This window comes from Cibotium barometz, chromosome 44 (genome assembly GCF_041138505.1).
Source record: "Cibotium barometz isolate CiBa-2024 chromosome 44, ASM4113850v1, whole genome shotgun sequence".
Classification (NCBI taxonomy): Eukaryota; Viridiplantae; Streptophyta; class Polypodiopsida; order Cyatheales; family Cibotiaceae; genus Cibotium; species Cibotium barometz.
Genome location: NC_141089.1, coordinates 18,057,060 through 18,072,430, shown reverse-complemented (window position 1 = coordinate 18,072,430; position 15,371 = coordinate 18,057,060). Strand labels below are relative to the sequence as shown.

At 46.7% G+C, this 15,371-nt stretch overlaps 2 protein-coding genes across 4 annotated transcripts in view; both read left to right on the top strand.

Moving 5' to 3' along the window:
* LOC147613023 (uncharacterized) overlaps window positions 1-15,371 on the top strand; it is a 62,599-nt gene that overhangs the window by 15,176 nt on the left and 32,052 nt on the right. For all 3 annotated transcript variants that reach the window (XR_015263339.1, XM_086782317.1, XM_086782318.1), the window contains 2 exons: window positions 17-4,135; window positions 4,207-4,409. Coding sequence is in view for 2 of the 3 variants with exons in the window: in XM_086782317.1 (XP_086638443.1) it covers window positions 17-4,135; window positions 4,207-4,409 (4,322 nt within the window). In the remaining variant the exon portion in view is untranslated. The remainder of the gene's footprint in view (window positions 1-16; window positions 4,136-4,206; window positions 4,410-15,371) is intronic.
* LOC147613024 (uncharacterized) lies at window positions 4,416-9,755 on the top strand. The gene is made up of 2 exons (XM_086782319.1): window positions 4,416-6,129; window positions 6,165-9,755. The coding sequence occupies exon 2, from the start codon at window positions 7,515-7,517 to the stop codon at window positions 7,971-7,973; it is 459 nt and encodes a 152-aa protein (XP_086638445.1). The 5' UTR covers window positions 4,416-6,129; window positions 6,165-7,514; the 3' UTR covers window positions 7,974-9,755.

The window sequence follows — 15,371 nt, the reverse complement described above, 5'->3', positions numbered from 1 at the left end:
TGCATCCTTGCTGTAGGGCAATATGCCGCAAACACAAGCCCAGCCACAGCCACAGCCACAACCCCAACCTCAGCCTCAACCTTACGCACATCCGCAAGCTCCACAACAGCTGGTGGGTCAGCAGATGCCTGGTGCAATACCGGATAACAGTCAGGTAGTTCATGCCGGGATGCAGGGTGCATCACAATTTCCTGGTGGGCAAGTTCAGTCTGGTCCTGGTCTACAGTTGCAGCAAAACCTAGGAGCACCAGATCAGTCTCAGGTTCAGCCAGGTCTGCAACAGCAAGGACCTGCCACAGCAGATCAAGGGTACCAGCAACAGTATCAGCAATATTATCAGCAGCAGTATGATCAATACCAACAGTACCAGCAGTATGAACAATACCAACAACAGTTTCAGCAGCAGGTGCCTGGACCCCCAGCTCAGCAGTACATACAAACCCCACAGCCTTATCAGGTGCAAGAAACAGTAGCTCAACCACCTCCAGCCATACAGCAGCAAGTTCATCATCCCATGGCTCAACCACTGGCCCAGCAACTCCATCCTCAGCACCAAGCCCTTACACAGCAGCAGTCATTTCCTCAACAAGCTCATCCCCAGCATCCACAATTTCAGCAGCCCCATCCCCAGCAACAACCCCATCTCCAACAGATGCATCCCCAGCAAACTCCTCTACCGGGGCATCCCCAACAGTTCCAACCACAGCCTCATGTGCATCCCCAACAGCCCCATCAGCAGTTGCCTCCTTTTCAGCCACACCTCCAGCAGTCCCATCCACAGCAGCCTCACGTACAACAATCTCATCCACAAAAGTCTCATCCACAACATCCTTTTCAACATCAGCCTCACTCACAACACCCCTATCATCCCCAACTTCAGCCTCAAGTTCCGCATGCTCCAATGCAGGCACAGCACCAGACTCTTCCACCTCAACATTTGCCAGCGGCACCTCCACTGCAGCAGCAACCACCCTGGGAGCAGCCTCAGCAACCACAGCCTATTGGCTGGGCGCAAGATGGAAACCCTAACATGGGACAGGTTCAAGTGGCACAGGAGCCAAACCCCTTGCCTCAATATGCAGGCTTGCAACAGATGCATCGACATTCACAGGCTCAGGGTGCACATCAAAACGTAGCCCACTGGCAAGTAAAGAATTTACCCGGGCAGGCTGTAAATTCCCTTGCCCATCAGCCTCAGCCGCATGGATTTCAGCAACCATTGCTGCCTCGACAGAATGCCCATTTGCAGCCTTCTCCCCAGCCGGCGCGCCAGACAATCTTACCTACACCAGCCAATCAAAATATGGTTCCTGGTCAAGCAGTGGCTGGGGCACAAGGCCATCAAACACCAAAGACAGGGATTGTATCCATGCAAAATGTGAATGGACCTCCCCGAAATCAGCAAATACAGCCTGGCCAACTTTCAGAGAAGTCTGCTGGACTACCGTTAAATCAACAGCCTAGCTTGCAGATGCAGCAGGATACTAAAACCAGTCAAGCTCCTCCTGCCGTTGATGTCAAAGATTCTCTGAAAACATCAGGGCCTGCTGCCAGTGAAGCTGTGGATGCGCTTCCAAGCAAGCCACTGCAGAACGGGGATGGTCAACATGATGACCAAAGTAAGAAGCCATCTCCTGAACCCCCTGTCTCTAAAGGTGGTTCAGCTTTAGAACAAAAGGTGACACCCACTACAGAAAATAAGCAGCAAACACCTCCTGATAAGAAAAGAGCTCAAGATGATATTAAAGAGGAGGAATCACAGGCTAAACAAGAGTCTCCTCCACTGAGTCAGCTGACTCAATCACCTACAAAAATCATCCAACATGTGCAGCCTCAATCACCCACCCCCCAAGTGCAGCAGAATCCTCCACAGGTGCAGCAGAACCAGAATCCTTCCTCCTTGCAGCAAAAGGAGTCTCAGCTGCAAATGCAGCAGAATCAGAATGTTCCATTATTGCAGTGGAATCAGAGCCAATTGCAAGTGCAACCCAATCATAATCCATTGCAGCAGAAGGCTCCACAAATGCCGCAGAACTTACCACAACTGCAGCATCAGTCTCCTCATCTGCATCAGTTACAGCCTCAGGTGCCACGCCCAAATCATCACCAGTTACATCATCAGTCTCCTCACCATCTACAGCACCAGTCACCTAAGCAAAAGAAAGTAATGGAGTTTCAGGGGCAGCAAATGCAGGAACCTTTATTGCCCAGTTTGCCACCAATGGCTGGACTTCCAAGGCCACGAGCTCCTATTCAGCCACAACCTGGTGTATCTGCATTTCTCCCAGCACCTAATCCACCTTTTCAGAGTGCCCCTAGGCACCTACCAGGGGGGGCCATCTTTGAAAGGTCTCAGTTTATGAACCCTTCTCCTGGTGCCTATCCTGAGCAGAAGCTACCCTTACCAGGTCAAGTTGGCCCACTATCACAGCAGCAAAATTTTCCTCAGGGAATCTTGAAGGATCAGCCACCTCAGTGGCGGCCAAGTGGGCCTGGGAGTTTTCCGATGGAGCCTCAGTCACCTTCTTCTACACAGTCCCCTTTGCCTCCATCGCTTTTAGGTAGTGGGCCACAAAGAGGTTATTTGGATCCTTCCAACCAAAGTTTCTTACCACTGCCTCCTCAAATGGATGCTGCGAAGCAGCTGTCCCTTGATCACAGTAGACATTTGATGGAACAGATTGCAGCATTTGAAAATGAGACAAGAGGTGGAAAGAACACTGAAAATGAGAAGTTCTCAGGACCTCGACCCGAAGATCCTTTCCTCCTAGAAGCTCAAAAGAGATTACAGCAAAGGACCATGTTCAGGCCAGACCCACCACTGCAGCATCCAGGTTTTAGAGATGGAAGTCCACATAGGGTTCCATTGGAGATGATGTCACGTTTCCCATCAGGCAGTGCCCTCGATATGCACCCTAGAGCACCACCTCATCCACCTTTGGGGTCAGACCTGGAAGCTGGGGCTAGACCTGGGATTCCCTCTGAAGTCTCTACGGGCCATGAATTTTTGGCAAGGTCTGGGTTCCCTCCTGATGTAGCAGGACGATGGGATTTTCAAGCAGAGTTTGGTGTGTCTCATCGGAAGGTTGGTGATTTTGGTGCTGGACATAACCCCTTGGAAGATATGGGTTTGCGATCAAGCTTTTCTTTGGACACTGCAGCTCATCTCAAATACCAAGCGGATGCATTTCGTCGAGGCATGTCGCCAGACTTTGGACCCATATCTGGACCTCTACCAGACATTGGTCCACGACGTACCCCTCTGCGGCCTCCTTTCCAGTTGGATAGTGATTCTCGTCCTAAATTTCATTTGGATATGGATGTCCGGCCTCCATTTCAGCTTGATGGTGATTCCCGCTCCAGATTTACTGATAAGGAGCCTCAGCCTTTTTTTCTTCTAGACAGTGACTCTCGCCCCAAGTTCTCTTCAGACTCTGAACTTCCGCACCCTCCATTTCATTTGGATGCTAATTCCCGGTCCAGGTTTCCGTCGGACAATGAACGCTCTGGGTTGCACATGGATGCTGATCAGCGGTCTAAGTTTTCTTTTGAGAGGGAGCCCAGGCCCAGGTTTGACTCAGATGCAGATTCCAGACGAAACTTTGAGTTGCAAAAAAGTTTATCTTTTGAGGAAAGGTCTCGGCCTGGATTTTCTACTGAAGTGGGACTGCAGAGTCGATTTTCTGGTCCACATTCAGACATTATAGGTGGGCATCCAGAGGGCCTTGGATTGCCTTCAGATTTTTTAGGTTCTCGTGGAGATAATCCCAGGAACAGGGCTGACTCCATCTCATCTATTCGCAGTCCTGGGAGAGAATCTGCATCCCTGCCATCTCGAAGAGACTCTTTTAGTTCAGGTTGGAGGGAACCATTTGGTCTGCCCGGGCGCTTTGAGTCTTTACATGGAGGGCCACCTTTGCATGCTGGACCAGATCTCGGCCGTGACAGCTTGAGGTTTGAAGACCCTCATATAAAGGGGCTTGATCTGCATCCGAATCCTTTTCTACCTGAAAGGCCATTTCACCATGTTGGGCGTGCTCATCAAATGGGTGGTCCAGGACCAGGATTTTCACAAAATTTTGCATTGCACAGGCCTCCGCTTGGGTTCCTGAATGGGGGCCCTTACTTAAAACCGGTAAGTGTTATTCTATTTTGGAATATCTTCTTTAAACGGTGTTTGTGTCTTATTGGTGATTTTTCTTGCAGGGCTTATTTAATAATGAAGCAGATCCTGGTGATTATGGAAGAAAAAGGAAACACGGAGGAAGCTCTGGCTGGTGCCGCATTTGTCGTGTTGATTGCTATACTGTGCAGGGGTTGGAAGAGCATTCAAAGTCAGAAGAGCATCAGAAAAAAACGTTGGATCTGGTCATGAGTATCAAACAAGATAGTGCAAAGAAACAAAAGCAGTAAGTGTACTTTTTTTTGCTCTAATAGGTCAATATTTTGCTCTAGGTTCCATTCGCCCACAGCCAATGGTGGTAAGCATTTTCAGAAGGGTTCTCAAAGGTTTTCCGCCTTGAAGCAGGTGCTCAATGACAAACTCTCTTTTCTTTTCATCCATCTTCACCTCACCATCTTATCTTTCACCCATTTTTGGTGTAAGAAAGGCTCACTGCCTTCTCATTCATAGTTGGGAATGATTAGATCCTACTTCCTTTTTGCTTGCACTTTCTTTCTTATTACTTTTGAAAGAAACTGCAGATTATTTCTGGCTTTCTGCCTTAAGATACAGGTGGAAAGGAAAGTTTCCACTTAGCAATTGTTCATTGGTGAACATTGCATATGTTTGATATTTAGGCTGGGGTTAATTGACTAGTAGCTCTTTGTTACTGCTGCTCCCTCTCAATAGGTCTTGCCTATTCTTGAAGAACAGATTCTACATTTCCTCTTTTAACAGAGGCTTGCAGCTTTCTTCCCTATCTTGTTATCAGATCAATGTCCTTGGCAAAATCCTTATGGATCCAACCAACTGCCTGCAGGCCTGCAACACACAAGCTAAGATTTAGTGAAGCAAATTCTCCATGGACATCTTGATGTCTGAGGTCTAGCAACCTGAAATGGAATGCTCTCGAAGCATCTGCTGCTGGTGGGTCAACTACATCTTTGGTGTCGAGGAAGCCTCGAAGTATTATCCTGGCTGTCCTTCAGCACAAGCAAAATGTTTTACATCTTCAAAAAGTTATTTGGAGTAAGATTTGCCGTTTGTCTGAAGTAATATCATGCTAACGTCTTGTGTAAGTTACAAAGATGCATCTGACTTTACCAGGCCAAGTAGGAAGGTACCCCACCCTTTTCTTCTGCAATTGACAGGTCTGTAGGATTCCAAATCCTGGAAATCACGACACATCATTAGTAATTTATTTACCTAAGAGCATTTAAGCCTTAACAGTTTGGCTGCACATAGGGGATTCATGCATTTATTGGGTTGCGAAACCTTCAGCGAAGCTGGCTGTTTGAAAGGAAGAGGCGCATGGCATAGTTGTTGAAACTTGGTGTTGGTGTTGGGAGGGTCCCAACCCTGTTCTCTCGTTTTTTTGCTGAGAGAAGCCGTTGACAACTTGGTTTAGACGTTTGCATGTTAACTTGCCAATCAAAACCTACGCTCTGATACCAATGTAGCATGGGTGCTTGCAGAAGCGTGTGTATGAATTGATTGATTGTAATTAGCGCCTAATCAGACACCTCAACCTATATTCGATTTGATTTTTCTTCATGCTTAATACACAATAGAGAGATGACCTAATCTACCATGTATTACTAACATGAAATATATACAATACTGAAAAGAGATACTCAATGGGAGCACTGATCTTGAGCTCTCAATGACTGAGCAATGAATGAATATGGATAAGGCCTAGACTTCTATTTATAGTGTCTAATGTTGGTGAGTTGGCTACCAACTCTATCAACCCCAATAATAATGTCCAACTAAGTGTTTTCACACGATAACCCAATAACTTTCTCCACACTAGGCTGCTCATTGGGCGGCTAGAGGATATTACAAAGATTTGGCAAAATATTTCAAAAAATACATAAATCTGGCCATGTACCCGACCTCTAAGCTGGCCGATGGTATGTCCACATCACACTCGGGAGAGCTAACAACATCATTATCTTATTGACTTTGTAAACTTGTTTCTTAAGTTGCGTACTTTGTTAAGGTCTTAGGAGGTTTTGCGGTGGGAGTCAAACAGCTTGTTTGGGTTTTTTCATAGAATGCGGGGAAGAAGCAATGAGCATGAGACCTTTCCCACTAGTTGCATATTGTGTTGAGCTAGGTGAAGGAAGCATTTCAGCATGAATAATCAATCCTCAAGTTTTCAATTTCAAGAGAACCCATTCAAAAAACAACAATGATCATCCTTGAGTCTTCACTTTTGTATCTCTAAAATACTGGATAATGTTTCTTGGAAAATCTCATTTTCTTTTCCACGCGTGTGTTCCTTGAACTTAACCTAGTTCTTGGCCAATTAAACATATTTCAGCTGCATAGCTTGTAGACAATTTGAATCTTTCATCAGCCCAATGCCTTAATAAAAACCAAGACCCCACAAAATTGTCCCATTTTTTTTGGGAGGAATTTTTGATGTTTGTTTTACCTTAATGAGACTGTAAACAAGTCTGACTTGATGGTTTGATATTATTCTACTCTAAGAGTGGATTCACATACTCTTACTCACAGAAGTGATTGTTCAGTTATAGGGTGTCACGTGCATCCCACACTTGGATGCCATGTAGACATTTCTTCTGTACAGGACCTGGGACGGTGAACTGGTCCCTTGTGAGCCCAGTCCGGGACGAGTCAGCCAGGGATCCATCTCAGTCGTCCGAGGTCAGGTGTGCATTGTCCTGCACATGAGTCCAAGGTCAGGTGTGCACTGTCCTGCACATGAAACAGTGCCAGTCCACGCTGTGAGTCTCCCTCTAGAATGATGTCCGTGATTCTGTGTATCTGGTATGGTACCGGATGCTAGATCACTGAGTAGTTAGTGTTTAGAACAAGGGGCCAGCCCATAGGGCTACCCCGCCCAGCCCTTGGATTGTGGGCAAAAGCTGTGTCCAACCAATCAGAAGCAGGCGCCTGATGTCCAGTCAGCCAGGAAGAGATGCGTACTAGTCATTTTTGGAGGGCATTGTTTGATAATTTTGGTACTAAGCTGAATTTTTCCAGTGCATTCCATCCACAGACAGATGGCCAGACAGAGATATACAATCAGTTGGCCTTTGATGTGCTGAAGTGCTATGTCCATGATCAGCAAGGTAAGTGGGAATCGTATTTGCCTTTAGTTCAAGCTGTTTTGAATGACTCTTTTTCTTCAGCTATTGGCAGGACTCCATATGAGGCAGCGTTTGGAAGACCTTTCCAGTCGTCGTTAACCAGGACTTCGTCTTCAGTACCGGAGGCGAACAGAGTGACGGAGTCTTACTAGGAGATCTTAGAGTCGGTAAAAGACAGATTGGCTAAAGCGCAAGAGGCCTACACTCGACAGACCAATAAAGACCGAAGGGGTATGAAGTTTTCGGAAGGGGATTGGGTTTATCTTCGGATTATGAAGCAAAGATTGAAGCAGGTGGGCAAGCGAAGCCCAAAGTTGTCTTTCAGGAGCTTCGGACCTTTTCCCATCCGGAAAAAGATTAATGAGGTGTCTATGCAGTTAAAGCTACCTCCGAGTTGGACTATGCACGATGTATTTCATGTCAGTTGGTTAAAGCCATATGCAGGTCCACACCCTTCAGAGGTCAAAGACGAAGTGGAACCAGACATTGTGGATGAAACAGAAATTATGGTTCCAGAACAGATCCTTCTGCACCGTTTCAAGCAGGGCTCAGGCCGAAGACTACGACAGTTCCTCACGAAGTTTCAGGACCGAGGAACTCATGAAGCGGTATGGCTCGACAAAGAGTTCTTCGAAGACTATCCGACGTTATTGACGGATTATTTGGAGGCTATGCAGCTTCCGTCAAGTTAAGCAGAAGGGGATGTCACGTGCATCTCGCACTTGGATGCCACGTAGACATTTCTCTACAGAAGGTGCAGGACCTGGGATGGTGAACTGGTCCCATGTGAGCCCAGTCTGGGACGAGTCAGCCAGGGATCCATCTCAGTCGTTCGAGGTCAGGTGTGCATTGTCCTGCACATGAGTCCAAGGTCAGGTGTGCACTGTCCTGCACATGAAACAGGGCCAGTCCGTGTTGTGAGTCTCCCTCTAAAATGATGTCAGTGATTATGTGTATCTGGTATGGTACCGGATGCCAGATCACTGAGTAGTTAGTGTTTAGAACAAGGGGCCAGCCCATAGGGCTACCCCGGATCTTAGTGTGGGCATGGGAATGGTGTGGAACCACCCCCATGAGGGCCAGGAAGGCCCAGGCTGAACCCACCAGCCATGGAGGGGCTGTAGGACAGTCCTAGGGCAAAGATAAGGCTATTTCCAGGAGTTTACAGCCTTTATATGGCTATAGGGCAAGTATGGGGCAGCCCACACAAGCTGCCCAGCCCTTGGATTGTGGGCAAAAGCTGTGTCCAACCAATCAGAAGCAGGCGCCTGATGTCCAGCCAGCCAGGAAGAGATGCGCAGACTTTATGGGATTTTTTCCAGCATTTAATGGGATTTTTCAGCATTTAATGCTGAATTTCCAGTTGTGGGACATTTTTGGGCTGGCCGACTGCTTTTATGCTGGCCGATTGCTCCTGATGGGGTAGTCTAAATAGAAGTGCCCATAATCCCAATCATTCATCTCATTCTCCACCAAGAGCTCAAGCATAAGAGGCTAGACAAAGCCAAGAGGGTGCTTAGCAAAGGGGTGAAGGATTCAGGTCAAGGGCAGGGTATTCCCAGCCAAGAAAAGGTCCAAGATTGCTGTATTTTCTTTCAGATTTCTCATCATTCTAATAAAGCAAATACACCATCCGTGGTGGGGGCCCTACAGAGGGTAATTGGGACCCAATACTGTGTCCTCTCCATCTCTCCCTCTCTCACTCTATTTTTTGCACTTCTCCTTTCAGTTTGTGCGTTAATTTCCGTCGCGAAAAGAGTGCTGAATTTTGAGTATTGAAGTTACCGATTCTTCTCTGAAGCTTCCGCATATTACATAGGGATTGACCTTCATAGATATGGTGACAAAATCTGGACTCTCATGCCAAGCTTGACAAGAGGCTTGACCACACAAGATAATATGTTAGCCATCCTAAACTACTCCCTGACTCAAAACATGGATAAATTGAAGTACTGGAGCCTTTTATAACATAAGTAGGTTACAAACACATATAATCATGTTTCGGGGGACATTCCGGGTAGAGAACCCTTATTGACACTCTTTAACACTTTAGAATGCCCAATTAGTATCTCTCTTGTGCATCTTCAAACTCTTTATTTTCATTTTTAGCTACCAGGTTGGCATGATTCTTATCTTGTTCCTTTGCCATTCTTTTGAAGCAATGGTTCCCTGTGACCTAGCTTCTTGCCGAAGGTTTGACAACAAAGCAACGGTTCTGTGTGACCTAGCTTCTTACGGAAGGTTTGACAGCTTTCCCTTTGTTTTTGCCCTTCTGTTTTGTGAAGAAACCCTTCTCTAAGTCAACGTTGGTCGTAGCTTGATCTTGAAGTCTTCTATCCTCATCAATGAAGATGGCCACCATGTTTGTGTGAAAATCTACCCAAAGTGATATTTTATCCAGCCCAAAAGGGTGTGGTTTTTGGCATTTATTTGTCTTGTTCTACTGGTCGACAGCTATCTTTGGCCGACCGGCACCCCTTGAACACACACACATATATATATATATATATATATAAAGCCTCATCATTCACAAAAACATTTGAAGATCATCGCTTTTCTGTTGCTGCTAGCACATCAACACCAACTCACAGTTGAACGTTATTCTCTTTATGCTGCCACCACTGTTTCTGGCATCTGCTGTTGCTGGCGCATCTACTTCTATAGGTTGCTCATCGTTTTTACTTTGCTGTTGCTGTTGGTGTCTGCAAACGCAGCACTCTCTACTTACAGCTATTGTTGGCCTTCTCTTCTGGATCTGCAGCACATGTGCTTCTCATTCTTTGGAGCAGTACCTCACATCTGCAGCAGCATACGTCTACACTACTTCATTGTTTTACATCTACATCTCTGATTTGGGATAACAGCCCTCTCTGCTACACATCATAGGGACAATAGCCCTCTCTACTAGACATCTTAGGGACAACCACCCTCTCTGCTACACATCGTTGGGACAGCAGCTCTCTGTGCTCATTTGACACTGTCGACCGACCGTGCTTCACCTCACATCAGACTCCAGAGGGACTTTGTATTGGATTTCATTTATTAGTATATACATATACTCATTCATCTACTCCATGTTGTATGGATTTGCTCTGATCTCTCATACATCCGGTCTTTTCGTCTTTTTGCCCTCACATGGTATCAGAGCTATCGTGAGCAAAAGGAGTCAAGATCTTGAGAGCTTTTCAGCATGGATCGTCTACCCTCAATTCTAGAGAATCAGCCTGTTGATTCTCTGTATTTTGATTTAGACCACACAGAGGATGGGATTTCCTTGGAGAGCCCCATTCGTGGTCTTTCATTGGGAGATAACCATCCTATTTATACCTACTTACCCTCTACACCGCTGGCATCTCGTCCTTCTTCTCCAAGCTTACCAGATTTTCCTTCCAGAGGGGGATACATGCCTACTTCCAGTGTGCCAATACTGGACCATGGCATTCAGCTTCATCTGGAGAATCCGGTTGCTTAGTCTAGCTGACAGCCTGGACTTCGATATGCAATTTTCTCTCAGCGGGGAGGATAGGTACCACCATGGTCGTTCGGAGTTCCATTGTCATCAACTCTGTTAGAGGCTGCATCAGGTTCGTACGTACCTTTAAGTGCTTATGTTCCTAATTCTACTTGGGTGTCTTCTTTTGCAGCACAGGTTCAGCATATGGTACCATCAACTACCCTCGATCCTTGGAATTATGTGAACCCGAATAGAGGAGGGTCTAGGAGCATAGTTTGCTCCCAGTTTACTGGTGTTCAAGGAGGCAACACTGTTTTCTCCTCTGGTTCACCTTCTATTATTGCTCCTAATGTGTTTTGAAATACTGCACATTCACAAGCACAAAACCCTCCCACCCAACCCATGTTTTTTCCTACTTGTGTTGGCATGCAATCATTACCGACCGCACCTTCACAGGGACCTGTGTATGGGTTTTACCTGCCACAGGGACCGCTTGGCACTTTGCCTTCTGGTACTGTGTTGCCACCCAGCATACCGGGGTATCAAATAGTTTACCAACCTATCTCATGCACTACCTCTATTTCTGCATATGTGTCTCCTCAAGGTTTTGTGCCTCAGCTAGGTACTCCACCTGTGTAGAGTCCCCAACCTTATATTTCATCTTATGGAGAACCCTCCCCCGGTCCTACCCCTGGCTGGGTATTAGTGGATTGTCCAGAGTTCCTCCTAACCCTCTACACTCCGGATATGGGTACCAGCCATGCTGGACCCCTCCACCTCCTTCCTTTCATGTCACTATGTCCAAAAATGCTTTCAAAGAAAAGACTCGTTTTAACGGGTCTGACTACACTACTTGGGCTAATCTTATGGAACAAGTTTTTACCTCCCAAGGTTCCTGGAACGTGGTAAAGGGATTTGAACCAAAACCCCACCTCTCCCTAGCATCTCTTGAAGTCATCCGCTATTGGGAAGCTAGAAATGCCACTGCCATAGTGGAGCTCATGCAAGGCCTTCTGGCGGAGTTTCATTCACAACTCCAGCAGTTGCCCTATGTTTCTAACAGATGGGCACATGAGTAGAGGAGAAAGAAGGGGACTTCTTGGGATGAAACTGGTCATGCAACCGAGCGAAGCGCAAGAGTTAGCACTCACACTCGTATAGGTTAGGCATAGGTTCAAGTAATGGTCCTTGTGGCTGAAGTAAAGAAACTAGGCGACAACTTGTTCAATTAAGTGATAACCTGGTCTTCCTACGACTTGGCGGAACCAGTGGTGGCGTATTACGCGTTAAGGCGATGGTATTCAGCAACCTTGACGGTCAGGTCGTCCCTCTCTTTGATAGAGAAAATTTGGATTTGATGCTCGAGATCAATGTGACACATGCGATCACGTGCGGCATATCTCTTTGCAAGGAGAGGGGGCCCTTGTGTCCAATACCACCTCTACTCAAAAAGGGGAGCAAGGCAAGGGGAACATCAACTCAGGTAATCAAGGCAAACCTCAAGGCAACAATACTAATCCCAACAACCCTTCCTCAACACCCACTCCCCACTTGTAGAATATTCCAAAAAAGAATAGATTTTGCACACATTGCCAAATACCTGGACATGTTGATGATGAGTGTGGCATTAAAGCCAATGAAAATAGAGGTAACAACCCCATTACCACTATAACTCGAATCGCCAAAACAACCAAGGTGGCACCAATACCCCAAATTGGCGGTCAAGAGGGGTAATAATCTAGCATCTACTCTGCAGGGTTCCTCACCAAGGATCCAGTAACAAGGTAATGGTACGAATTGGCTTAGATCCTCTTCGTGGCGACCCACTGGTCAGGGCGCTCAAGGTCTCCCCTCCGAGTCAGTCCATTTTGCCACCCCGGAAGAGATGTCTGATTGGTCATCACTTATACCACATCCTGGCTCTGGGCCAACGTCGCTCAGGTCACATTTGAGGTTGACTTTGGCCGCTCTTCGAGAAGGAAGAAGAAACAAAGACCTCGACAAGGTTGTCAGCATGTGACAAAATCTGCCTTCGTTCAGATTCGTTAGTTACTTGATAATCCTCCTGTGCCCATCATTGAAGCTCACCCAACTCTTCCCTGTGGCCATCCAATCACTCGCGTAGTTGACAGTGGAGCTACACACCATATGGCATGCAATGCTGACATTTTCATCTCTCGACGTCCTGCTAAGGGTGAAGTTTGATGTGGCAACAACACATTGATGCATGGAGTGGTAGAGCGCAAGAACTGCACCGTTATGGACATGGCACGCTCCATGCTCTTTGCAGTAGAGCTACCTGAACGCCTTTGGTCAAAATTGATCAACACTTCTGGATACCTTTTGAACCGTTGGCCCACGGTTGCTGTCCCTCACAGGACCCCGTTTGAGGCATTTTATGGCTTGTTTCCCATATCCGTGTATTTGGGTGTCGTGCGTACACACACTCTCCGAATGACACGAGGGGCAAGCTTGAGCCAAGGAGTGAGTTGCTCATTTTTGTGGGCTACTCTTCTGAATCTAAGGCTTACAAAGTCTTTGATCCTAGATCAAACAAAGTCTTCGTTTGTCGTGACATTGTCTCTAATGAGTGGGATTAACTTCGTCTTCTGTTGCCCATACCACCCCAACAAGAATCTTCGACTGAGCCACATGAACCCAATCAATCAACCATTACTCCGCCTCTTGAGGAGCCTTCCTCCTCACGACAGCCACCCAAGGACCCTTTACCTTGCTGGTACCAGCAGACCATGCGTGACTCCAGCATGCTTTCTGATGATACTCCCTTGGACGGTCCTTGTCGGTCTACCAGGCTCACGCCTCGAGCCTCATTTGCCTCTGTTTTTTCTGTAGATTATGTGTCGCATGATGAGCCAACATCGTGGAAAGATGCTATCAAACGTGCATCCTGGAAACAGGCTATGGAACAAGAACTCGAAAGCATTGACTGTAATGCCATGTGGTCCCTTGTGGATTGCCATCATCATCAGAAGGTCATTGGAACTAAATGGATCTTTCGTACCAAATTTAAAGCCGATGGTACATTGGACAAGTACAAAGCCCAACTTGTTGTGCAAGGCTTTCGCTAGAAAGAAGGCATTGACTTCGATGAGACCTTTGCACCCACTGCCCGAATGACGACAATTCGTCTTTTACTCAATGTGGTTACTCACCACAAATGGCCAGTCTACCAGATGGATGTTAAGAGTGCTTTTTTAAATGGCATTCTCGAGAAGGAAGTCTATGTTGACCAACCTCCAGGCTTCCCGCTCCCCGGGTATGAGGACAAAGTCTTCCGCATGCATAAAGCTCTTTATGGGCTTAAGGAAGCCCCTCGAGCGTGGTATCATCGCATCAAATAATTTTTACGCAGCCAAGGTTTTCAACCATCTCACTCTGATCCCAATATCTATATCCGCACATATCAGGGGATGGTTTGCTACCTAGTGCTATATATCGATGACCTCATCATTTTTGGTTCAAATCAAGCCAAAGTGGATGATATCATGGCACAACTGAGATCGTTGATCTGGGTCTTCTCTCATATTTCCTTGGCATGGAGGTGGTCCAACATCTAGATGGTATTTTTGTGTCACAACAAAAGTAGTATCTTCAACTCATTACTTCCTACTTTCTTGATGATGCTATCCTTGCGGCTACCCCATTGGATCCCACCATCAAACTATCAAAGGAAGAGGACTCACCGCCACATGAAGAGCGAGCCTACCGCAAGTGGTTGGGAAACTCATATGGCTCACAAACTCTCGATGTGACATTTCCTATTGCACATCCATTTTAAGTCAGTATTTCAATGCTCCTAAGGAGCCACATTGGAGTTCAGCGATGAGGGTAGTTCGCTATCTCGTGGGTACCTCTATGTTTGGACTCCACTTCAATAGTGGGATCACCCTGCGTGGTTTCATGGACTCCAACTGGGCAGGTGACATCGATTCTCGGCTTTCTCATGATGGTTATTTGTACTCTCTTGGATTTGGTCCCTTCTCTTGGTCTAGGAAGAAGCAGGATACTGTTGCAGGTTCTTCCGTTGAGGCTGAGTATCGGGTCCTCTATGACGCCACCACTGAGGCTATGTATCTTTGTCAGCTTCTTGAGGAGATGCGCGTTACCATTGACTCCGCTTCTACCATCTTTGTTGATAACGAGAGCGCGATTGCCCTTGCTGGCAATCCTATTTTTTCTAGCCGTACCAAGCATGTGGGTGTCCGTTCTCATTTTACCAGGGAACAGGTTGAGCTTGGTACCATCAAAGCTCTAGTACATTCCTACGGCGGACAACCATGCCGACATTCTTACAAAGTCCTTCAACCGGCCATCCTCCAGCGTCTTCGCGAATGGATTTGCATTGGTCCTCCACCATCACCCTCCACGGATCACCCTCTCCATCCAGATTATTTATCATTTTTGTAAGGGGCGCATGAGTCAGGGAAAACCCCAGGAGGGCACGGCTCATGTGAAATCCCATTGCATTGCATTTTCCATCTTGCATACCCTTTGCATAGCATTTTGTTTTTGTGTTTGGGGTGCATGTGTGAATGAACCCTAAAAATGGCATTCATGCATGTAAAAACCTCTTGCATTATGGCATTGATCCATTACCACCCAAACTCAAAAACCT